This window comes from Notolepis coatsorum (genome assembly GCF_963971535.1).
Source record: "Notolepis coatsorum genome assembly, chromosome: 1".
Taxonomy (NCBI): domain Eukaryota; kingdom Metazoa; phylum Chordata; class Actinopteri; order Aulopiformes; family Paralepididae; genus Notolepis; species Notolepis coatsorum.
Window position 1 is genome coordinate 15,490,604 of NC_140165.1, and position 27,161 is coordinate 15,517,764.

The 27,161-nt window shown below is 45.9% G+C and overlaps 1 protein-coding gene across 1 annotated transcript in view; it reads right to left on the reverse strand.

Annotated features, from left to right (window-relative positions):
• Positions 1 to 2,967: 2,967 nt before the first annotated feature.
• The window catches only part of mlpha (melanophilin a), a gene marked incomplete at its 3' end in the record, with an annotated part of 42,130 nt that continues 17,936 nt past the window's right edge, over positions 2,968 to 27,161 (reverse strand). The window contains 10 exon segments of the mRNA XM_084309068.1: positions 2,968 to 2,982; positions 4,017 to 4,082; positions 5,981 to 6,130; positions 11,312 to 11,551; positions 13,608 to 13,700; positions 14,951 to 15,141; positions 15,792 to 15,912; positions 16,502 to 16,591; positions 23,697 to 23,752; positions 24,231 to 24,272. Of these exon segments, the coding sequence (XP_084165194.1) occupies positions 2,968 to 2,982; positions 4,017 to 4,082; positions 5,981 to 6,130; positions 11,312 to 11,551; positions 13,608 to 13,700; positions 14,951 to 15,141; positions 15,792 to 15,912; positions 16,502 to 16,591; positions 23,697 to 23,752; positions 24,231 to 24,272 (1,064 nt within the window).

Sequence of the window (27,161 nt, forward strand, 5' to 3'; positions counted from 1 at the left end):
GTTGGAGTTTTCCTTTAAGAAAAGAAAAAACTATTTGTGTGGATAATGACCAAATACATAGAGTCCCCATGTTCTAAAGGAGCGGCGAGAATGTTGTCGGCAATCCAGTCGGACATTTTCATGTGCAGTATCACTGGCGTAATTTGTGCCGCAGAGGGTTTACTGGACACGCTCATCGGTTTCCCATGCGATCCCGACCGCTGCTCGATTCTGTCAAGATAAGATAAGATAAGATTATTTCTTTATTGATCCCCTTGGGGAAATGGCAGCATGGGGGAGGGGGGAGGGGAGGTATGGGCAGGGTAATAGTAGAAAGACCTAAATATAGGCAATATAATTAACTCTGAATATAAAAATATGAGAAAAATAAACAAAGGTGCAGAAAGAGCAAAGCGTGGGAAAAAACGATATCCATTATTATACCATAGACCAGTGTTGTAGTACTCGAGTAGTCCAGGACTCAAACTCGACTTGGACTTGAGCAGTGATGACTCAGACTTGGACTCGGACTCGAGCATTGACTGCATTCGGACTCGGAAGGTGCAGACGAGGACTCGGACGTGTTAATTGATAAATACAGTTAATTATTTATAAATGTTTTTGTAATAGGCCCTAATCATTTGGCATAATATATTGATGGCTAGTGCATTTGTTTGGCTATTGTGTCACAAAGTAAATAAACTCCCTTTGAAATGGTGACCACTGCGTCATTCATGTTTAACGTAGACCTTTTTTTATTTGTACGTCAGCTCTTTGACTGCCAGAGTGGAGTGAACCTTGATGACTTGGACTTGGACTCGGACTCGGACTAGGGTGATGGGGACTCGACTCGGACTTGACTCTTCTTTGGTGACTCAGACTTGGACTCGAACACTGGGGACTCGAGACTCGACTTGGACTCGAGATTTGGTGACTCGACTACAACACTGCCATAGATTACACATAAGCATAAGTATCTTACATCATGAGAATATTAACGGTAACGTGTGTGGATGACGGCGGGTATAGCACACAGAGCAGTATCATCAAAGCAAGAATGTTTCACGACTTACTTAAGTCTTGGTTAAACCTTTTTCTTTGCTGCGAGCCTGAAACCTGTTGAAGTAGACAGGAGATCATTAGAGAACACGAGCACATACAGCAATACTTAGTGGTTTCTATCCCCAGGCCATCAGACTGCTAAACGAACAATGAACACTACACAACAACAACCACCAAACGCACATAGCACACACATCCACACGCACACACTCACTTTAAACAAACACACTGTAGCACCCACTCCACACACTTTATAGCACACACTCACTTTAAACAAACACACTGTAGCACCCACTCCCCACACTTTATATTTATTGATGAAGGATTGCACTACAACTCGTACACCTTACTGTAAATTGTACCTAAATTGTACCTCATCCCATTTCTGCTTTGCACTAGATAGTACTGTACATTAGTACACTGCATAGTATTGTATATTATATGGTAACTCAGAACATTGTACATATGTCTATACCGAACACTGTGACCTCATTTTCTTCTTCTAAATTACATGCTATACTATGTTATTTGATACTATCTTGTCTAGCACAGTCTCTGGAGCGTAACAGTAAGAAGCATTTTGTATGAAAGTATTCTGTACTTCTGTATGACAACTATTAAAGAAACTTGAGAAACTGGTTCTTAAACCCAAAAACAGGCATCTGGCAACAAGTCAACACAAAAGTAAGGAGCAAATATTTCATTTCAGTGTGTTCAAACCTCTGTTTCTCTATTACTGTACGTTAGCGCTCAAAGCGATTTTTCTTTATTGTGTAAGAAACTTCATAATGTTACCTTTCAAAGGAGACCAGACGCATGCATGTGCTATGAGTATAAAGTATAATCCACTGCAAATTACTTTGGGTATGCAATCGTCAGGCATTTTATGCAAAATGTGTGGGGTAAGCTTAAGGGGTTAAAGGTCCACATATAAAAAATGGTAACCCCACCATAGATATCCAAAATATGGATTTGGAGACTTTTTGAAAAAGTATTTATGAATATAAAAAGAAAAGAGCTGACATCATTGGACAGCTAGACATGTTTGTTTTGTTTTTGAAAGAAATGTTTTACATTTGTGTGGTTTGTAAACATACATAGGAATAAAACAGTACTACTGTTTAATTAGGTGGTAGACCATAACGATGCCCCACCCGCCCCCTTTTACACACAGACATGTGCGCGCGCACACAGACACACACACACACACACACACACACACACACACACACACACACACACACACACACACACACACACACACACACACACACACACACACACACACACACACACACACACACACACACACACACACACACACACAACCACGCACCTCCGGTCGGAGTGACCTCCATACAGTAGGCTATTCATCTCGCAGGGTGCATGAGGAAAACAAACCCACCCCAAACTAGTGGTATTCAACCAACTACATTATGTCCCACGAGTAACAGACCTCGCACTACAGTTGTGCAAGTGGTTGCTATTTCAGGTCAGGAGTGGGACTATTACAAAACAGTTATGGAGGAATCTAGCTATAGAGGAAGGAATCTTGATTGATTCATTGATTGAAATTTGATTGAAAATGTTATTAACAGATTGCAGAATGGGCACAATACAGTACAGCTCAATACACACAATTGTTAAGGGGATGCAGACCAGAGAAAGACTTTCATCTTGTTTACATCAGGGTCCCCCATTTTCAATTCATCTTAACATATATGACATACATGACATACAGGTAGACAGTACTGTTGCATCTAGACATTTATGACATACCAGATCTACAAATATACAGTACTGTTTATGTGTACAAAAGGAGTCTATAAAGAGAGTACAGTATATACATTTGAGGGGGAAGAAACTGTACATCTCTGTCTGCGAGCGTGTATATCTCGAGAACCGTTCATCTGACCGACATCACGCTCAGCAGGTATATTGCTGAGGATGCAGGGGAGTGCACTGTCCAATGTGGTGCCATTAGGCCAGACGGTGGTGCTATACCGATGAACCTTGCGTTTTGGCCTGTACATTTATTTTTGATCCACTTTTTTCTCCCATTTTCTATTTTTCTCCCATCCCAATTTCGTATCATCCAATTCAACCCTCCCCTGTCTCGAACGCTGTTTCTTGCCTCCCACAAGCCGGCTGCAATGTGGACTAAGTCATACATAGCACGAGTCCCCTCCGATACTCGAGGTAACAGCAGTCGCATCTTTTCACCTGCGCAGCGCGATCTTTCAGCGTCAGGGGTCTGAGCTTTGGAGGGGCCCCGCCCCCGTCGCTTCCTGATTCTACTGCGCAGGCGCACCAACCGACCTGTAGGAGTCGCTGTCCACAAGGCCCGATCCCCACCCATCAGTTTCCCACCCCCTAATACGGCCAATGTGTATTAGTGCGGACGACCAGCTAAACTGAAAGCAATGTGGAGCGCTGGGCTCGAACAGGCGAACCCAGGGTCTCCAGTATTCGTGGTGAGCGCCTTGCCCACTGCACCACGTAGCCGCCTGGCCTGTACATTTTGAACCGTAACTAAATAGACTAGATTCTGTGCATCCAGACAAATCTATTTCCCAATTTCCAGTGTTGAATCTGGTGTATATTGGCGTAAATTGTGGCGCTATAACAATAAACTTTATGCATATCTCGAGAACCGGCCATCCGATTAACTTCACACTTGGCGGGTGCATTGCTGAGGATCTGCGGGAATGCAGTGTAAAGATGATCGGATGATCACTTCTCGTTAAAGGAACACACCAACATTTGGGGAAATTAGCTTAGAATTAGAGAGAGACAAGAAGATGGATACCAGTCTCCTCTCTGTGCGTTCAGTAGAAAGCTATCTGGCTGCACGTTAGCCTAGCTTAGCACAATGAATGGAAGCGGACATGACCGGTTATTTAATTTCCCAAAATGTCGGCGCGTTCCTCGTAAGTTACACAAGCAAAGCGTGATGAGCTCATAGTTAAACTTGCCTTCTTCTTGGACTTCTCCATCCCTGCAACACTAAGAGCAGCAATCTTGCTTTCTATATCAGATACCTGCGGAGAGAGACCAACATTACGGTACCGTATCTCCCTCTGGAGCGACACATCCGCATGCTGTCAAACACATTCATTACAGAGTCCCTCACACATCATTTTGCCAAAGAGAAGATGTGAGCATTTTAATAAAAACCATAATTTTGCGGGGAGCTCCAGTAGCTCACCGCGTACCTCGAACGCTATTTCGGCGTCGGGGACAACCGTGCGCGTCACGGATCTGGGGTACACGAGTTCGACTCCCGGACTCGCCGTATTTTCTCAGAGTGTCTTTCCCCCGATCTATACCCCATTCAACCTGTTTCTGTCGGTCATGCTTGACCAGAAAAAAGCGATAAACGCTAAAAGAACCAGCTGACTGGTCAAAGTTTAAAAAAAAAAAAAAACATAATTTTGCAACTAACTTCAAAACCTTCTTTAAAACCTATAACATGTGGAGGACATCTTCAGTTTTGCAGGATTTTTGGAGAAAGCATGGCACTTGAGACAAAACACACTATAGCCTCTATATAATTGCATATGAATTCCTCTTGTTTCTTTGTCTACATACATTGCTTACAGCTTGTGTTATATTACATTTTATTGTATTTAATTTTTTTGTGGCCATCTTGGTCTATATGTCATAATTTGTCAAGTAATTTGTCAAGTATACTATTATATACTTATTGTTTATGTGTCTTGTAAGCCCATATGGGCTGGGCATACAGTACACCTGTATGTAAGACACGAAAATAAAAAACATCAAATCAAAAGATTTACCCGGTTACAAATGTATACCTGCATATAATCCTTTTTACATACCTGTATATAATAATAATAATAATAATAATAATAATAATAATAATAATAATAATAATAATAATAATAATAATAATAATAATAATAATAATAATAATAATAATAATAATAATAATAATAATAATTCATTACATTTATATAACGCTTTTTTCAGACTCAAAGCGCTTTACAACGTAGGGTTAGGGAAATTGCCTCCTTCACCACCACTGTGTAGCACCCAACCTTGGGCTACACAGTGACAGGCTCAATGGCTGAACGGCTCAGAGTCAGGAGACAGGGATTGATATCAGCCAATTAAGGGGAAGGGATGATTAGGTGGCCTTGATGTCAGAGGAATGTCGGGAAACCCCCCTACTCTTTACGATAGGCGTCTTCTTTAGCGACAGAATTCAGTCAGGAGGACCTCGCTTTAGCGTCTCGCACGGTGTCCCTATCACCGTAACAGGGGCATTGTTACTGACAAGTCCAGAGGACAGAGTGCCCCCTGCTGGACAACAACACCACTTTCCGACAGCAGCCTTGACCAGGGCTCCTCCAACTGGTGATCCTCCGATCATGAGTCCGGAGCTCTACTCATGTAGCCACTCTGCCGTGATGACTCTATATCTGCGATATGTTTTATATGGCACATTAAATGTCTTTTATCTCCCGCGTCATTACTTTTACCAACCCATTTCCAGTTCCGCGTTGCGTTTTGCGATCTGATTGGCCACTGACGTTTCTGGTCATGTGACATCTGCGCCAATCGTGTGACGCCTGTTTCTATCACCGGTTAAGCTTAGGCACTCTTTCGAAGTTGGTTAAGGTTAGAGTTTGTCTTAGAGCAGGGCGATAGAACACCAGCCCTGATTCCAAACTCTAACCTTAACCAACTTCGAAAGAGTCGCCTAAGCTTAACCAGTGATAAACTAGGCGTTAGGTAGTTTGCAGGCTGTTCGAGGCGGAAATAAGCGCAGAAACAGGCGTCACGCGATTGCAGCACATGTCACATTACCAGAAACGTCAGTGGCCAATCAGATCGCAGAACGCGAACGCAGAACTGGAAATGGGGTTGGTAAAAGTATAGACGCGAGCAGGACTCATCAGGGCTCCTCACCCACCTCGCTCTCGGTGCTCTGGACCCTGGCGGCGGTCTGGTTCAGCACGTCCTCCAGCTCGGACAGCTCAGAGTCCGTGGTGTTCTTGGCGTTGCTCTCGAGCTGCTTCAGCTTGTTCTCCAGCTCAAACGACTTCCCCGCCGCCATGTACACCTGCCGGGGAGCAGAGGCACGGAGAGGAGTGGAACTACGGTCACAGCAGACGGCAACTTAAAGGAACACGCCAACATTTTGGGAAATTAGCTTACCATCTTCTCCAGAGAGAGACAAGAAGATAGATACCAGTTTCCTGCGTTCAGTAGAAAGCTATCTGGCTGCTATCTGGCCGACGGTGTTGGTTAGCCTAGGCATTGTCCAACTAACACCACTCCCGAAGGCTAACCGGCACTGTCCGCTTCCATTCATTGTGCTAAGCTAGGCTAACGTGCAGCCAGATGGCTTTCTACTGAACTGGAGGAAATTGGTATCTATCTTCTTGTCTCTCTCTGGAGAAGACCATAAGTTAATTTCCCAAAATGTTGGCGTGTTCCTTTAAAGGGGCGAGTTCACAATTCTGGACCCCTAAAACCCTATTCCCTATACTTACCAATGATGTTGTTGATCGGTAGGGTGTCGGAACAATCCATGTTGTTCTTCATACTGGATCACACACGCATCTCCAGCTAGCAGTTAGCCACCAGAACTAATGCAAAGTCAATGGGGCCAAGCTCCTGTCTGTACAAGCCCTTATGGGGGGAGGTTATAGTGGGGGCTTATACAGGCTTGTGTTTTGCCCCACAACAAGCCAGAGCTGCGGGTACTACCTACCTCATACTATAGTCTACCCATATAACTCTGTATTCAGTATTCATTCATATCCAACAAGGCAATCAAACAATATTCATCGTAATTTCTTCCGCACAACAATTTGGAATTCAAAACCCTCCATAATAAAAATTTGCTCATCTATTTCATCACTCAAATCCAAGCTTAAATATACATTATTAAATGAATAGTTTCAATCTCATAAAACCATTAATGTCACTTTGTTTTACAGTTTCATGTTAATTTGTTTAGACTAATTATTAATGTTGTTGTTGTTGTTGTTGTTATTACTTTGATTATTATTGTTATCATTATTATTATCTTATTATTATCTTATGAAAATTGTTTTATGAACTTATTTCACTTTACTTTTATTTTTTAAACCAATGATTTAATGAGTTGAGGCCCATCTGGGTCTCTTGCCTCTACTCAGCACCTTTATATGCTTCCTGTCATGATCAATGTTTTTTTTACTGTTTTGTTGAAATGGTGCGAAATAAAGAAGAAAAAAAATATATACCATATACATTTATATATTTATATTTACAGCATATATATACTGCATGATGGTTTGTACAATAATGCTGTATACCGTGTATATATATATATATATATCCACATACCTGCATATAATAATTTTACATATCTGTAGTAGATACTATCTGTACATATCCCTTACCTACTGTTACTAGTTACGCTGCTGCCCAGTATGACTTACTACCATAGTGTATCTATACCTGTATATCACTGTACATATTAATACTACAACTCTGTACATACATCTGATTAGCACTATTACTATATACTATATATTTACTATATACTTAGATTACTTACACATACTATATATTTTATACCCAGTTTAAACACCTGCACACTATACTATTGCACTTTACTGTTACATTTGCACTCTGGCTGGATACCAAACTTCTTTTCATTGTACTGTACTTAAATTAAAATCTAATCCAGTATGAAGATCAGCATGGATTGCGCTGAGGAAGGAATATACCAATCGACCAACATCGTCAGTAAGTATAGGAAATAGAGACGGGGGTCCAAAATTCTGAACTTGCCCCTTTAATACCAATCCATTCATTACAGATCACAGAGACACAGTAGCGGGGGAACAAAAAGCCAATCCAAACGTTTGTCATGCCGTGTACACAGAGCGGGAAGGCGGGGCTTAGCTGGAGCTGCAGACAGGAATCAGGTTGAGAGAGAGAGAAAGAGAGAAAGGAAAATAGTAGGGATGCTCGATATTGGCTTTTTTACCGATACCGATATACCGATATTGTCCAACTCTTAATTTCCGATACCGATATCAACCGATATCAACCGATACCGATATATGCAGTGTTCCCCCCCCCCCAAAATGGAATAATTTCAGGTAATTAACATTACATATCTCTTGTTGTGGAATTAACACAACATTATGCATACTTTTGACAATAAATAAAATCAGAATTTGTTCTTACTTGCTTTCCTGGGTAAATAAAGGTTTTTTTAAATATATATATGTAACGGTTGTGACAACGTCACCTCAAACTTCGATGCCCCGAGTGGGAGTCAAACCCCGGTCTCCCACACCGCAGGCAGCAACACAGACCGCTATACCAAGAGGTGAATCCACTACTTCGCAACGTGTCTATCTGTCTTTTGAGGAGGTGAGAGTGAGCTTAACCCATAGCACCGCTACTCACCCCAGCCCTTCTTGACTGCGCTTCACGATACCATCCGTTACACTCACCCTCTCAAACTCACTCCACTCCACCCAAGGCACTTCGATGCCCCGAACCCGATCTCCCACGCCGCAGGCAACAACACAGACCGCTATACCAAGAGGTGAATCCACTTCTAAGTAATGGGTTTATGCGTCTTTTGAGGATGTGAGAGTGAGTTTAACCCATAGCACCGCTACTCACCCCAGCCCTTCGTGACTGCACTTCACGATACCATCCGTTACATATATATATATATTTTTTTTAAACCGATACCGATATTTTCCGATATCACATTTGAATGCCAATATCGGCCGATAATATCGGTAGGCCGATAATATCGGACATCCCTAGAAAATAGACATGCGGTTTTCTTTTTCTCGTTTTTTCCCGGGAAGCTTACATTCTCCTCAAGCTCTCTGTAAGCGTTGTCTGCTCGCTTTGCGTCTGTCGCTACTAAGCGCGGTCTGTGAGGGCGCTCGGAGAGGCCGTACACCATCATGGCGTTCTCTGTGGCGTTAATGGTCCTGAGGACCTCGGTGGTGAGGTCGCAGAGGGCGGCTGCGGAGGATCTCTGGAGTGAGAGGGACAACGTATACGTTAGCTGCTGGAACGAGACCCGACTGAGGTGAAGTGCCTGGGGTGCTGCCGGAGATAGAGAGCAGAGCCACTGGCTGGAGCTAGCATTTATTTTTTTTATTTTTTTTAATCCTATTTTTCGCCGCCTGATTTCTTTTTTTCATCCCAATTTAGTCGTTATGCCAATTCCCCCCTCCCCTACCTGGTTGTTGTGCGCATGTTCCTCCTACTGGTCGGTACAAGGGAACCCTGAAGTCCACCACATGCTTCCTCCGACACATGTGGAGACAGCCAGTGGCTCTCTTTTCACCTGGCAGCGAGGACTCTCATTGGTGAAGCGTAACGCGTGGGAGGTCACGCTGCCTTCACCATTTCCTGCCTTTCGCTGAGCAGGCGCCCAGACCTGACCTGTAGGCGTCGCTGTCCACAACGCCAGATTACCACCCTCGACTTCCCTCCCCCTAACTCAGCCAAACGAGTTAGTATGACGATCGGCCCAAGCCGCAGGGCAATGCTGACTCCGGGAGTCGAGACCGCAGCCTCTTGCATTGGTGATGAGCGCAATCTCCGCTACGCCATCCGACCGCCCGCTGGAGCTAGCATTTCTTATTACATTTACACTTAGTCATCTACCTGATGCTTTTGTATTTATTTTTGGGCTTTCTGTATTTTTCACCCATCCCAATTTGGTCGTTATGCCAATTCCCTTCCTGGTCGTTGCGCGCATTGCCCCACTGTCGGCCAGGGGAGGGTGTAGAACTACCACATGCCTCCTCCGATACATGTGGAGTCGCCAGCCGCTTCTTTTCACCTGACAGCGAGGAGTTTCACTTGGGGAACGTAACACGTGTGAGGAGGTTCACGCTATTTCCCCCAGATCCCCTCCCTGCTGTACAGGCGCCCCGACCGACCAGTAAGAGTCGCAGTTTACAACGACCAGGACACACACACCCCCCACCGGCTTCCCACCTGCTAACACTGCCAATTGTGTTAGTAGGGATGACTGACCAAGCCAGAGGTACCGCTGACAGCTGGATTCCATCCCAGAGTCTCTGCGGTGGTAGGCGAGTGCTTATAGTCCAGCCGCACCCTGGAGCTATTATTTTTTATTACATTTACATTTAGTAATCTAGCTGACGCTTTTATCCAAAGTGACAAATTGTGTACACCTCTGGTGGCTAAGGGTTACCCCGTGGAGATATTCGGCAAACAAATTGAGCGTTACACTTGATTTGCTCATTCACAAAGGAGCGTGACTTTGGATTATTATTATTATTATTATTATTATTATTATTATTATTATTATTATTATTATTATTATTATTATTATTATTATTATTATTATTATTATTATTATTATTATTATTATTATTATTATTATTATTATTATTATTATTATTATTATTATTATTATTATTATTATTATTATAATCTTTGGGTGCCTGGGCAGGCCTCTATGATCACTGCGCTTGGTGGGTTGGTTAATGCATATGTACATATTTTTGTGTGTGAGTTCACATGTGTGTCTGTGCATATTACTGTTATACAGTATGATTTCACTCAATCACTTCCTCAGGTCACACAGCTGAATTCATCATCTACACACGAAAAACAACTGACCGCACACCTTTCTGAGCACCTACTAAAGCGCTAGCAAGCTCACTTATTACATAATGACTGACAGGATGATGCCCCGCCCCTCATGTCACTGGGAGGGTCACCAGATTCTCAGTATATATATGTCTGTGTCCTGGCTAAAGGAGTCTGGAACGATACCAGCCTAAGTATAGCCAATAATCTACCCTACAACTATTTGACTAACAAGAAGCATAATGGTCTTTGAAGCCAGAGCTATCAAGAGAGGCAGTCTGTTAGTGAAGAAGCGGTCGTGCATGCAGTTTAACAAAGCAATTCATCAAATTTGCAAGGTCTTAGCGGAATAAATGCAGGGGGCAAGGGGGGGGGGGGGTTCTGTAGTCCAGAAGTTTTGGGTCATATGTATCATATTTAGACACTACAAATCTTCTTGGGGGGGGGGGTAAGCTGAGCCATGCCAAGAACTTGGTTTTGGTGTGGTGAGGGGCTACATGTTCCAGTATTCACATACCATAATAATAATACTATACTATCTCTAATGCAAGACAGCCCCAGTCCAACAAGCTGCCTCCCTGTCAAGCAGAACATTGTCTCTGTCTTAATATCTTCCAGGAGATGATCCCAACCAGAGTCCTACCCGCTGAGCGTCGGTGCGCGTCTCGTCGCCGCTGGAGGAGCTCATCTCGGGGTCCTTCCGGATGGGGAGCGAGGCGGCGGGGGCCTTGGTGTGGGGCCCCCGGGGGGCCGAGGAGGAGGACCTCTTCCCGGGGGGCTCCTCGTCCGAGGAGAGGCCCTTTTCGCTGAGGTTCCCCACCAGCTCACTCAGCTTCCTCCTCAGCTTCTCCTCCTCGCTGCTCTTGGCAGACGGAGTCCTGGCCTGGAGGTACGTTCACACAGATGCAGGGGGGGGGGGGGGGGGGGGGGGGTCAGATAAGACGCTCAGGGTGATATCGTAGTCATGGCTCAGCCCTGTCGGACGACTAGTTAGATGGGTTGTAAAAGCTTCTGTGACAGTTGTAAAAGAACAATGCGTCAATGTACTGAATGTATCATACCTTAATCGTCACAGTGACCAAATGCGTCCACATTTTTATAGGATTCTATCACATTTAAACATCTAACAATAGCGAATATAACTTACACTGCGCCGTTTTCATTGAGGTTTCTTACAAATTAACGATGTTTTATTTGTCCTTTATATGCGGATAACATTAAAATCTTAAATTGTACCATTATGTTCTCCTTTAGACAACAAACATAATGCTAATGATGCACTTTTGTTAAGATAATTAGGTGACCATTCTCGGTCACTATATTCAGGTCGCATTAATAGTTTAACGCTCGTGTGTTCAGATCACGAGATTGTTCTACGTTCCGTTAGAGATAATCGAAACAGTAATAAGACAAAGGACCACGGCAACATTATGGGAAAGGGAGCATGCCAATGGTCCCACAGCCCTATGTTCTACCGTCCTCTGGTAGTAGAGTGTTCGTCCGGTAACATAGGGCTGTGGGACCATTGGGCTGTGGGAACATAGAGCCAAATTTTTTGAAAAATCTTAGAAATGTGGGAACATAGGGCTGTGGGAACATAGGGCCTCATTTTGAGAGAGATCTTAGAAATGTGAAATCACACAATCACACCCACCTGTTCTCCCAAGCATTCAACCTTCCCTACCCATAACCACCTTCCTTCAACCTACAGTACCACCTCCCTTTCTCCTTCCCTACCTTATCTCCTCTCCTGCCCCTCCCTCCCCCCTCCCTCCCCCCGGTTTCCCTTAGGGCCCTTTCTCACTCACCTATTAGTTTCTATTCCGTTCCGTTCTGGCCCCGTTCCGAATCTGATGCGAACTCCCCCCCCTCCCCTCTCTCCCCTCTAGTTTGTGTACACACTGCGGTCTTGGTTCGCTTCGGGTTCTGTTTACGGTTTGCCTTTTGAGCGTTTACGCTTGCCGTAGGCGATGATGTCACGTTCGAAAATGTAAACAGGAAGTGTCTTAACACTACTGCGGAGACTGGATGATGATATAAATGAACAAATTGCCAATAAATATGAAGTTATATTTGAACCTCTGTTGTCAAGCCTTGTCAATATAACCCACCCTATTTTATCACGAATGGATGGTGTTGTAGAGTCCGCTTTTGAGCGTCGATAGCGCTAAGCTAACGGCTAAACGCTAGTTAGCTTAGCCTTTACTAGTAACATTGCTGCATCGATTATATGCATTATATTGAATGTCATTGATCTACTGGTCGACCACGGCCGACTGGTTGGGCACCACTGGTCTAATAGAAATAAATGCATTCGAACAAGAAAGTATAGTATACAGCAATGGCTAACGGCTAACGCTAGTTAGCTAGCCTGTTCAGAAGCTAACATTATCCCATCGCTTGTGGCAATTATATTGCATGTCATTGATCTACTGGTCGACCACGGCCGACTGGTTGGGCACCACTGGTCTAATAGAAATAAATGCATTCAAACAATGTATAGACATAGCAATGGCAAACAAAATTGCCAGGCCTAACCGCCCCCACTAGTGCGCACCTGAGACCACCTATTTCAGCGGTCCAGGTTCAGCGCCCCCGGGGACGAATCAGCGGGGGGCGGGGACGGGGGACAGCGTTCTCACTCAGACAGACACACCCTTTTCTGATGCGAGCCGGGTCTGATTCGACACAGAGCAGTGAGTGAGAAAGGGCCCTTACTTACTTACCTGAATGTTCCCCTACTGGCTTCTGTATTTTGTTACTCGTGGTTTTATGTTCTTGTGTACTCATATTGTTCCCTGTTTCCCTGTGGTTCTATGTTTCTTTGTTCTTTGTTTTTGCCTATTGTCAGCGACTTTGGGTCTTTGAAAAGCACTATACAAAATAAATGAATTATTATTATTATTAGAGGGCTCAGGCATGGGGGGAGGCTGTGCAACCTTGCCGTCTTCCTCGTCGGACGCTGTGATCTTCTCCTCCAGCCGGTTCAGGAGACTCTCGATGGCGCACATGCGCTTGCTCAGCTCGTTAATCTGCAGCGTTAAAACAAAAAGGTGAGGAGGTATGAGATAACTATGTATTAATATGATTATTATTATTAATATTATTATTACATAATATCCTATATCTTTCAGAAGGGAAAGATTCCAACCAAGCATAGAAAAAAAGCCCTCTAAGTTTAGTTTGCCATTAGTTAAAGGTGCTATAGCGAACATTCAGCCACTAGATGTCGGACTAGAGCACCAGCATGTCATGTATCCAATCAGGTGCATTCCACATGGTGGGAAATGGGAAGTAGGGAGGGGATGTAAACACAACATTCTTTTTGGACCCACAAACTTTTTTTAAATGATAATTTCATGAATGAAAAAAGATGACACTACATAAAATTTTTATCTATAGAATTGTTTAATAATTAATAAATGCTAATTATTACTGAGTTAACAAATGTTAATTAATTTGCCTTTATTGCAAAATGTTACAGATAATTCTAATTCAATACACTTAGGCGCCAATCTGAGATGTTCTGTGAGCATGTCAACACAGCAGCTACTGTACATGTTAAAGGTGCTATTATATGTTGGTGTGTGGACTAAAACACATCCAATTATGTGGAATGACCACTTCATTTAAAGGAACACGCCAACATTTTGGGAAATTAGCTTACCGTCTTCTCCAGAGAGAGACAAGAAGGTAGATACCAGTTTCCTCTCTGTGCGTTCAGTAGAAAGCTATCTGGCTGCACGTCATGTATGTTGTGTATGTCATAAATGTCTATATGAATTGAAAATGGGGGACCCTGATGTAAACAAGACAAAAGTCTTTCTCTGGTCTGCATCCCCTTAACAATTGTGTGTATTGAGCCGTACTGCATTGTACCCATTCTGCAATCTGTTAAATAAAGTTTTCATTCATTCATTCATTCATTCACGTTAGCCTAGCTTAGCACAATGAATGGAAGCGGACAGTACCGGTTAGCCTAGACATTGTCCAACTAACACCTCTCCCGAAGGCTAACCGGCACTGTCCGCTTCCATTCATTGTGCTAAGCTAGGCTAACATGCAGCCAGATAGCTTTCTATACTGAACGCACAGAGAGGAAACTGGTATCTATCTTCTTGTCTCTCTCTGGAGAAGACGATAAGCTAATTTCCCAAAATGTTGGCGTGTTCCTTTCATGGTTGAGTCCACGCGCGCCTCACTAGACAGATAGGAATAGGGGACATCTTTGATATCTTCTACCAAGTCAACACACACACACAAGCTGTCCTCTGCGGCCTACCGGAGGTGCCGGCGGTATGTTCTCCTGGGAGGAGGCTCGGCTGGGGCGTCTCCGGAAGGGCTGCTGGTACATGGGGGGGAAGCGCTGGGCGTCCTCCTCCTCCGAGGTGTCCACATACTGCTGGCGGGACATGGAGGAGTTGATCTTGGACATGGAGCGAGCGTGCACCATCTTGTTGTCCCCGAACTCGTCTGTTTTTGGCAAAGGAAAAGTTTTTGTTGTTTTTACTGTGATTTTATTGTAGTATATGGTCATCATAGATTCAATCCCTATACAACCGCTAATCTGGCCATCCCTGACGAGGTGCCCGTGAGCAAGGCACTGAGCTTTATATACTGTACCTGCCGCAAAATGGCTGACCCTGCGCTCTGACCCCGTCTGGTGAAAAAAGGCCTACATCGTCAGTACGTATGCCTTTCAGGGGGATGTGCTAAGAAATTGATTTCTAATCGGTGATTGAGTGAATATGGTATGGTCGCCATCGATCGCCATATTTCTATACAGTGATTGATGGTAAACTAAAGTTCTAGGCAGCAGGGAGACTCAAGTGAGCACACCAGCTCCTCGTTAGGCAATAGACAGATCTAAACCCACCCTCTTTTTCTGTCAACTGTCAAGGGGCGGGGTTTGAGATAGGTCCTGTAGATGTAGAGGAAGGTAGAGCTATTATTTGTTTGTGTTACTTGTATGTAGACTACTGTGTATGTGTGTGTATTAATCTGTGTGCAGCGTGCACGTGATTGTTTTCAGTGGTGAAGTGAGTATGGGGTGTGTGCGTGCGTGTGTGCGTGTGTGTGTGTGTGCGTGCGTGCGTGTGTGCGCGCGTGTGTGTGTTACTCACCGGGCCGCATGGCGTATCGGTCCACACTCCTCCTGCGGTGCGCGGCCCGCTGGCTGTACATGTCGTTCTGGTACTCCATCTCGCTCCTGTAGAGGGCGCGCTCCTCCTGGAGCTGCTGGTGCTGTTCAGACGTTATCACAAATAAATCTCTCTGTTAGCTTCAACATAGAGTTTCATTTTCCCATGGCATTCCAAATAATATGCCGCTCACTGCCTTTTAAAGCACAACTCATTTTCAAGGTAGAGCAACTTAGAGGAGCCAGTCGACATTGTGGTAAATGTGCTACCGTCTTCTCCGGAGTTAGACAAGAAGATAGATACCAATTTCCTCTCTGTGCGTTCAGTAGAAAGCTATCCGGCTACAAGCTAGCCTAGTATGATATGGTTGGGTGTGTGTCTCCATTAGTTGTTCAGCCTGGCTGGGGCTAGCCATGGTCTGGTATGGTATGGTTGTGTCTCCATTGCGTTTCTTGTAAACGCTCTTGGTCGCTAGGCAACCTTTCAAAATTCACACCACAGACTGTGGTACACAAGATAAACCATGATGATACAACAGTCCCAGCCAGGTTGTGAAAGGTGGCTGTCTCAGCCAGGGTTTGGCCAGGTTCTAAAGACAATGGATAGGCTCACTGTGCGCCATACAGACCCCAGGATGGTTAAACCCCCGGCTAGTGGAATCAAGGCATAACTGTGGTGTTCGTTTAGGTTACCTGGAAGGACTGTCGACGGGAGACCGGGTAATACTCCTCCGGTTCAAAGTCGAGAGGATGCACAGAAAGTAAACGCTTGTTCTTGCGCATCTGAAAAGCAGACCAGAAACAAACAAGCGTTACATCCTCAGTTCACTGCCCCCCCCCCCCCCCCAGTCCAGCCCGATCTCACTTAAAATATGTAAATAAAGTACTTATCAACCACAGGAAAAAGGTACATATTGTACGTTATGTTATAGCCATAAGTAATATACACACAGTTTTCTGATAGCCATGCCCAAACCCTAACCCTAACTTTAACTATACACTGTTACCTGGCTTAAACTAACAATAACCTTAACCCTAACCCTAACTTTAACTACACATACAGTTACCCTAAACTAACCATAACATTAACGTTAACCACACTGTTACCTTAAACTAACCATAACCTTAACTGTAACTGAGGGGTACAATTCCCTGACTGTATTAATCAAGTATGGTATCATTAAACCACTACCGTCTTATGTACATTATACTGGCCATACCGTACACGAGTATATCTGATGAGAACACCTCCACAATGATACGGTTTCCACACAAAGTTGTCTTTAAGTATTTATTACAGCAAAAGATACATAATATACATTGAATATTAGGAATTATATCTATTGTACTGGTAGGGGGGTTCCACCGGTTGTAAGCCAGCAGGGGGAGCAAATGTTCGAATGCAAAGTCTGGTCAGCGGGTACTCAATATAGGCTCCTGGAGGCGGTATTACTCCCTGTATCAGCGGACGAAAGGCAGCCGCTGTAATCCCAGTATGCGCGTTGCACAGGTGAAAGCCGGTCAGCCTCTCCAATAGAGACGGGCTCGAATGATGGTCCTCACGGGCAGGTCCCACAGCAGTGGGTGTAGACGATTATTCTCCGCTCCAAACAGCCTGGTCCAAAGCAATAAGAATAATAATAATCCAGCCGGAAAGGGGCTCTGCTGGCGCCGGTGTAGATCCTCCGGTGCGCGGTACTTCACATTAACTATGTTGAACTTGACGTTACTCAACCAAGCTATGATACTCCACTATCCTATTCGCACGCGGCTATAAGTGCTCTATTTAGACACACAATTGCTCACTTCACTTGGTCTTTGACTCGTAATGAAGGCTTACTAGTAAGGAGCGAACGATACGTTGAACAAACGTATTAGGATAAAAACAAGACTATTTTGGGGCAATACGGGCCCACTTCACCGCACGTTGCATAGTGGGTGAGGCTTCACTTGGGTAACTCGAACTCGAACTGAACGGACTGCGGACTGAACTGAACTACTTCTGTATCCACCTGCGCCATATTTATATGTACGGGGAATAATCTAGTGCCAGCCTCCTCTCTGTCTCGTAGTCCTGGGCAGAACCGGGCATGTTGAGACAAGCCTTGACGGTAGCTTTGAACTCGACTCTGGGGGTAAAACACTGGCGCTGGTGGCACGCCATCCAATAAGAGAACGAAATATTATGGTCTGTAGTAGGTTAAAGGGATATTCCGTGTATATGTACAAAGAATACACAAGGGATATCAAACGATATACAAATATTATGCAATATATATCAATCAATAAATACATATATTCGGTTTAATCTGACCCTTTGTAACAGCCGCCCCCTAATTAGTCCCACCTAATTAGCTAAGCAGAGACAGATTAACCGCACTGTCCACTACTCAATGTCCGTTGTGAGGGTAGGCAGTTCACAAAGTCAGGGGTCATGGTCGTCATTAAGCGAGTCGGGGAGCCTTGGCGGCTCTATCAGCCTCGCCACGGGTCGGTTGTAGGTCCGCCCTTGGACGAGCAATTCTGCCACTCTGACCTTTCCGTCGGCACCAGTGGTCACTTTGCTTACGCGGCCGGCCGGCCACGCAGCTCGGGGTAGTGACTGGTCTATGGTCATGACGACTGGACGGGATGAAGGGGGGCTTAGGAGGAAGCGGGCCTGAGACTGCTTTGATCTGTGCTTGGCTGTGCCTCCTCCTCCTCCGTCTGTTTCTCTTGTTTGCTCTGTACCCCGTCTGAGGAGGGGCCGGTCCCGGCCGCCCCGTCAAGGAGTCGCTTGGGGTGCTGGGTTCGAGGTCAGCTACGTCTGGAGCGCAGCTGAGGGGGGTGGAGTTCCGAACTCCCTCTGGTGCCCACGGTTCTCTCACGGGCCTCTCGCTTAATGTCAATAGCCTCTGCTGTACGAGGGAGTGGCCGGTGTCGCTCGCCTTTGTGTGTAGGCAGCGTGTAGACGTGGGTTGACTGTCAAGTCCGTAGAGGGGGCCCTGGAGCGTCCATCCCAGTCGGGTCTGAACCGCGACTGGGCATCCTTTGGGTCCGATGTGGGCCGCCTCAATTGGGAGAATGAGGTCCGCGTGGTCGGAGCCGATGAGCAGGGTCGGTGTGGCGCCGTCGATAAGCGGTATAGGTAGTTGACGTAGGTGCACATACTTGGCCATCAGCTGTGGGATGGGGTAGGTGTACTGAGACAAGCCTATGTCGTGGCTGGTGAAGACGTTGGTTATACTATACTGCTTCTCGGGCTGGTCCACCGCTGCTATCTTGAAGGAGACCTTTTCACCTTTTATGGTCTTCTGGTCCCTTCTGATGGTGCGTATGGTCATGGTATCTTTGACACTCCGCAGGCCCAACTGGGCTGCTGCGGAAGCGAGGAGGAGAGTCTTTTCAGACCCATCATCCAGGACGGCGTAAGTGTCCAGGACCTTGTCCTCGTAGCTCAGGAGCACTCTGACCACTTTGAGGAGCACTCGGGGGGTCCCGCTCTGCTTGTCAATGTGGAGCACTCCTGTTGGTCGGTTGCCTTGGATCTTCTGGTGGGCTCCGCACCGTGCTGCGCGGTAAGCGGTGCCCGCCTGGGCCGCCCCTGCATGGTAAGCAGCGCCCGCCTGGGCCGCCTCACGCCACTGGTCAACTTGGACCGGGTTCAGTGTCTTATATTCGGCGCACTGTGCCAGCCAGTGTCCGCCGTCGCAGTAGGTACAGTAGGGAGCGGTCTGGTGGCTCTTCGGTACTGGTGCCACCGCCTCGGCATGGTACATTACCGCGATGGGCCCACTCTGTTGTCCTGGCTGACGCCTGTTGATGTCATGCAGGACCTCCAAGTGGGTGCCACCACACCTGCTGCACTTCTTCTTCAAGCGGCACTCAGCTGCTAGGTGGCTGCACGCGCAGCGGAAGCAGCGGCGGTGGTCCTTGATCCACTGACTCACCTCGTCCGTGGTCAGCTTCCCGAAAGTGTCGCATTGGTACAGCCGATGTTCTCCCTCACAGTACTGGCACTCAATCTTCCACTGGTCCTCTTTCGTCGAGGGGGTGTTGTGGTTCTTGCTGCTCGGTACTGATTCTGATTGGTGCATGACGGTCACCAATCTGCGGCCATCGTTTGCTCTCCTAGGTCCCTCTCTGGAGCTTGGTGTGCTCCGCATGAACGTATCCAACCGTAGGCTGTTGACTTCTCTCGCCAGGAAGTCGGCTAGGTCTAGGAGGGATGGCTCGGGACCGTTAGGATCACGGTGGTCTCTTTGCCGCCTGAAACGCTCTTGTCGGGCGGGCGGAAGCTTCTCTAAAATCCTCTCGACATTAGAGTTCGCGTACAGTTCGTGCATACCCTTTTCTCTTTGCGCCCCCAGCATCCCTACCAGGGATTGTACCTTGATAGACAGGTAATCTAGTGAGCGATTGTCTGTGGCTGGGGGTAGGCGGTCAATATGCCTTATCTCTTGTATTACGTAGTCCCATATGCGTCCATATCTTTGGTCGAGTGCTGCTAGAGCCGCGGTGTATGGGGTAGTAGAGGTGGCATAGGCCAGCGCTATATTGTGCGCTCGGGGCACCTTGAGGTGCTTCAGTAGGATAGCATATTTGTACGGTTCATCAACTACATCGGACATCATTGTCTCTAAGCACATTCGTAGCTCTGTGTACTGTGCTCTGTTCTCGTGTGTGAAGTCCGGGAACGTCGGTGTGCCAAGGTACGATGCCATGGATGACTGGCACATCGGTGAGCGTTGGGGGAGAGGCCTCCTAGGCGAGTCTCCTCTTACGTGTCGTCTTGGGCTGGTACTTGGTGGGTACCAAGGGCCGGGTACCCAGGTGCTGTTCCTCTGGGCTGGCGGTGCGTCAAACTCACCCGTGAGTTGAGTCGGGGGTTTGTAGCGCAGTGTCTCGGGGCTGACTTCTGGGCTGTACTGGACCTCCTGGTCCAGAGTACGTTGCTGCTGGTCGGGGCTGTACTGGGCCTCCTGGTCCAGAGCACGTTGCTGCTGGTCGGCTTGACATTCCTCCTCTTCCTCTTCATCTTCCTCTGCTAGGACCTGGAGTCTTCTGTTCAGTCTCTCGGCGTGGTCCGGTTCTTCCCGGTTGCTGGGTCTCGTATGGACCGGCCGGGGAGGGGGTTCGGAGACGTGGACAGGATCCTCCTGTTGGCGGGGTCCCGGGTCGCTTGGTCGGGTAGGGGAATGTGTCCTAGACCCTTGTCTTGACGATCTCCGAGAGCTCCGTGCGGAGTGAGGGGGTGTCGCCATGGCAACCAGTTTGTCTATCAGCTCCGCCTGCAGCCGGTCGCGCTCTGCCTCGCGCTGGGCATGGGCTGCGTCGCGCGCTGCTTCGCGCTGGGCATTGCCGGCGTTGCGCTGCGCATTGGCGCTGGCCTGGGCGGCGTCGCGCTGTGCGTTGGCGGCGTCGCGCTGGGCATTGGCGCTGGCATGGGCGGCGTGGAGCTGTGCATTTGCGACGTCGCGCTGTGCATTGGCGGCGGCGTGCTGTGCATTGGCGGCGGCGTGCTGTGCATCGGCGCGGCTTCTTTCAATGTTCTCTTCCGTCTGAAGGCGTCTGGTCTCCAGTCTTATGCGGTCGTCTTCACTCCTTTGTTGCGCCTGGAAGCGCTCTCGCTCGGTTGCAGAATGTTCGCGCTCGCGCGTCTGTTGCGCTTGAAGTCGATCGCGTTCGGTGGAGGCTGCCAGGGTGGCGATGAGTGCCTGCGCCAGCATCTTGTCCGCCTCGCTGGGGGAAGACGCCGTTCGAGGCGATCGGCTCCCGGCAGTACTCGTTGGAGATCCGTTCTCCTGTCGCGTACCGAGGAGATCCATCTCCTGGGTGCGCGTCTCTTCTTGTGGTGGGTCGGGTTCCGTCCCGGGAGGGCTTTCTTTATCCTGGAGCTCTCCGGGGACTGTCCCGTGGTCGTTGTCTGGGGGTAAAGTCATGTCAGGTCCCTCCTGGTCCCCACCGTGAGCTTGGTCAGTTACGTTAGAACCCACTAGGGTCTCTACTGGCGGGGTAGCCTGGTCGGTAGGGTTGGACATAATTTTACTATCCGCTTTAGTTACTTTATCCGTATTTAACTTCCCTTTAAAGCTAGGTATTGGACTGACAGTGTATGCCTCTAGATAGGGAGGTGGCTGCCGTCTGCGCTGCGGGCGTTCTAGCTTAGGAGAACCGTTTGTGGAGTGTTCATCATCGGCCATGTCAATATTAATATTATATTAATATTACGCTAATTCTCTCCGGCTCGAAGGACCAATTGTAACTGAGGGGTACAATTCCCTGACTGTATTAATCAAGTATCATTAAACCACTACCGTCTTATGTACATTATACTGGCCATACCGTACACGAGTATATCTGATGAGAACACCTCCACAATGATACGGTTTCCACACAAAGTTGTCTTTAAGTATTTATTACAGCAAAAGATACATAATATACATTGAATATTAGGAATTATATCTATTGTACTGGTAGGGGGGTTCCACCGGTTGTAAGCCAGCAGGGGGAGCAAATGTTCGAATGCAAAGTCTGGTCAGCGGGTACTCAATATAGGCTCCTGGAGGCGGTATTACTCCCTGTATCAGCGGACGAAAGGCAGCCGCTGTAATCCCAGTATGCGCGTCGCACAGGTGAAAGCCGGTCAGCCTCTCCAATAGAGACGGGCTCGAATGATGGTCCTCACGGGCAGGTCCCACAGCAGTGGGTGTAGACGATTATTCTCCGCTCCAAACAGCCTGGTCCAAAGCAATAAGAATAATAATAATCCAGCCGGAAAGGGGCTCTGCTGGCGCCGGTGTAGATCCTCCGGTGCGCGGTACTTCACATTAACTATGTTGAACTTGACGTTACTCAACCAAGCTATGATACTCCACTATCCTATTCGCACGCGGCTATAAGTGCTCTATTTAGACACACAATTGCTCACTTCACTTGGTCTTTGACTCGTAATGAAGGCTTACTAGTAAGGAGCGAACGATACGTTGAACAAACGTATTAGGATAAAAACAAGACTATTTTGGGGCAATACGGGCCCACTTCACCGCACGTTGCATAGTGGGTGAGGCTTCACTTGGGTAACTCGAACTCGAACTGAACGGACTGCGGACTGAACTGAACTACTTCTGTATCCACCTGCGCCATATTTATATGTACGGGGAATAATCTAGTGCCAGCCTCCTCTCTGTCTCGTAGTCCTGGGCAGAACCGGGCATGTTGAGACAAGCCTTGACGGTAGCTTTGAACTCGACTCTGGGGGTAAAACACTGGCGCTGGTGGCACGCCATCCAATAAGAGAACGAAATATTATGGTCTGTAGTAGGTTAAAGGGATATTCCGTGTATATGTACAAAGAATACACAAGGGATATCAAACGATATACAAATATTATGCAATATATATCAATCAATAAATACATATATTCGGTTTAATCTGACCCTTTGTAACATTAACCCTAACCTTAACTACACTGTTACCTTAAACTAACGATAACCGTCAAACCCTAAGCCTAACCATAACCCTAACTTTATATCTAAACCATAACCGTTAAATATGAAAACGAATCATCATCATAGTATTGCTGTGTTTGTATCAGGGTGGGTGGATGGCTTAGTCTAGTGACCACAGTGATTATTGATTTGACTCCCAGTCACTGTGATTTGTTTTGGACTTTTGCTGATACAAAACACAGTTATATTACCTTTACACTTAGTAAATATATTACTTATGGCTATAGCATAACATACATTATGTACCTTTTTTTCCCTGTGGTCTATTAGTACTTAATTTATGTTTTTTGATGAGACTGTGTTGCTGAGGCCCAGTTGGCCACAACTTCTAATTGAGAAGAAAAGTATTAAAACGTTGCAAAACACAAACCAACATTTTATTGTAAATATGTTCTTACCGATTTGAACCGCTGAACGTCAACTTCTTGATCTTCGTCGATGCCGTTATATGAAGCTATGGGGGCGACATCAATTACCAGTTAAGAGAGAACTATGATTGAGAACAGCAACGTTTGTTTTCTTACTTTAGTAGATTAGATTAGATTCCAATGTATTGTCATTATACGGCACAAGTACAGTACAACGAAAATAAGTTGCAAATGTAACGTGTGCAATAGTAATATACAATGTACAGGAGATTAAACTGGGTATAAAATATATAAATTAGTACTACTGAGTGTAGTGCTAACCAAATGTATGTACAGAGTTGTAGTATTAATATGTACAGTGATACAGGTATAAATACACTATTGTAGTTGTCATAATTAAGTAGTAATAAGTAGTAATAGGCCTATCAATCAAACGATAAACAAAATCAGCATAGCTTGTCACAAATCCAGCAAAATATTTGAAGATTTTAACTTAGATTTATTTAGTTTAGTTGTTTATTTATCCAAATATGAATATTGGAATGTGTAGTTTGAAATACTAACCATGGACATCTGGCATGCTCTGAGTGTCATCATCTCGGGAACCTAAAAAATATCAAATGTTCACAAGTCCTTAAAGGGGAATACCACCCATTTTAAGAATTTACATAATGCGTAACAGTTTAGTCAGTATAGATAGGTTTCTTTTTTTTATAAACATACCTTGTGTGAGCCAATCAGCAATACCCGCTGAATCATGTGACTGAGTTGCCCCCTACCTGCGTTGAGCTACTGCACAAAAAGAATACAACAGGGCTCTATGAGGAAACCATGACACTCCCCTGACTGGAAGTATAATGGAGCTCTATGGAGAAACCATGACACTCCCCTGACTAAAAGTATAATGGAGCTCTATGAGGAAACCATGGCACTCCCCTGACTAAAAGTATAATGGAGCTCTATGGAGAAACCATGACACTCACCTGAATAAAAGTATAATGGAGCTCTATGAACAAACCATGTTGCTCCCCTGACTAAAAGTATAATGGAGCTCTATGGAGGAACCATGGCACTTCCCTGACTGGAAGTATAATGGAGCTCTATGGAGAAACCATGACACTCCCCTGACTAAAAGTATAATGGAGCTCTATGGAGAAACCATGACACTCCCCTGACTAAAAGTATAATGGAGCTCTATGGAGGAACCATGACACTCCCCTGACTAAAAGTATAATGGAGCTCTATGGAGAAACCATGACACTCCCCTGACTAAAAGTATAATGGAGCTCTATGGAGGAACCATGACACTCCCCTGACTAAAAGTATAATGGAGCTCTATGGAGGAACCATGGCACTTCCCTGACTAAAAGTATAATGGAGCTCTATGGAGAAACCATGGCACTTCCCTGACTGAAAGTATAATGGAGCTCTATGGAGAAACCATGTCACTTCCCTGACTGAAAGTATAATGGAGCTCTATGGAGGAACCATGGCACTTCCCTGACTGGAAGTATAATGGAGCTCTATGGAGAAACCATGACACTCCCCTGACTAAAAGTATAATGGAGCTCTATGGAGAAACCATGACACTCCCCTGACTAAAAGTATAATGGAGCTCTATGGAGGAACCATGACACTCCCCTGACTAAAAGTATAATGGAGCTCTATGGAGGAACCATGGCACTTCCCTGACTAAAAGTATAATGGAGCTCTATGGAGAAACCATGGCACTTCCCTGACTGGAAGTATAATGGAGCTCTATGGAGAAACCATGTCACTTCCCTGACTGAAAGTATAATGGAGCTCTATGGAGGAACCATGACACTTCCCTGACTGAAAGTATAATGGAGCTCTATGGAGCACACACTGAGTCTGATGTGGATGAGAAACTCATCTATGTGTTGATTGATGTCTAGCTGTAGGAGAGAATGCTGCTTGTTCACAGATAAAGAGTGAACTGTCCTGGAGCGCAGGAAGAACACAATGTGAATTCTTAAAACGGGTGACATTCCCCTTTAGGTCCTTAACCCTTTCAGGTGAAAACCTTTTGGAATGTTCCCTTCTCAGATTTCCCATGGTAGATTGTTCCCCTGAATGGGTTGACGATTTTATTTCAAGGCCTGTTAGGCCTAAGTCAAGTTATCTCACTGTGCCCCATCAGATCATTTATAATGTTTCAAGAAAGTGTTATTAAGCGCAGCGGACTAAGCGTCTGCCTACCACCGCAGAGACACTGGTATCGAATCCAGCTGTCAGCGTCAGCGGTACCTCCGGCTTGGTCGGTCGTCCATACTAACCAATTGGCAGTGTTAGCGGGTGGGAAGCCAGTGGGGTGTGTATCCTGGTCGTTGTAAACAGCGACTACTACAGGTCGGTCGGGGCGCCTGCTCAGCGAGGAAGGGAACTGGGGGAAGTAGTGTGAGCCTCCCACGCGTTACGCTCCCCCAGTGAGAGTCCTCGCTGTCAGGTGAAAAGAAGCGTCTGGCTGACTCCACATGTATCGGAGGGGACATGTGATAGTATCTATCAACCCTCCCTAGACCGGCAAGTGGGGGGCAAATGCGCACAACGACCAGGAAGGGTGGGGGGGAATTGGCATAACGACTAAATTGGGATGGGAGAAAAATACAGAAAAAAGGAGGAGAAAAAGTAGATAAAAAAGAAAAAAAAATGTTATTAAGACCTTCACTTAATGAATCAAGCCAGGAACACATGCCTACCTACGGCCCAGTTTGTAAAATATAGTCTTGGGTGAGGGGTAACTAACCAGGCAGGGAGAGGAATAATTCATTTAAAATGTGGTGTTTTGCTACATCCATCGAAAACAACCTGTTTAATACAAGGGAACAAAGAGGTGCTGGAAAATAAATGATTAAAGATGCTGTAAGAAGTGGTATTCTTTGTTAAATTAAGTGTTATGTAGCTCTACATTCTGACAGCTCATCATTGATATAGTCAATAACATGTTTTCATTAAATAACCTTAACCGCCTCATTCTCCTGTGCCTTGTGTTCGGCTCTTGGGTTCTCCTATATTACGGTGAAGGGGTTTCGCCCCCGATTTAGCAGCCTGAAATGTTGTTTAGGCACCGTGAAAACACCAGCAGGGGGCCTTTCTGTGTGGAGTTTGCATGTTCTCCCCTGTGTTCGTGTGGGTTTCCTCTGGGTGCTCTGGTTTCCTCCCACACCATACAGACATGCATGTTAGGCAGGGACTATATAGATGAAAACGAGCTCCTTAGCTAATTCTGGCACATTTACATTGATGTGGAAACTATGTTGATTAATGTGCACTGTCCCTGGGTAAGAAAATAAATAGATAAACTTAAACTTAAACACGACGTAATACATACTGTAGATATGAGACATTTAAAGTTGTTAGGCACTTTCACGCTGCTGATTGTGTGAATTCCAGGGACGATCTGGGCTAACTATAAATAGGAGTGCCAGGGAATAGCAGACAGTCATTAGCGGTATCATTCTCAGATAGATCCCA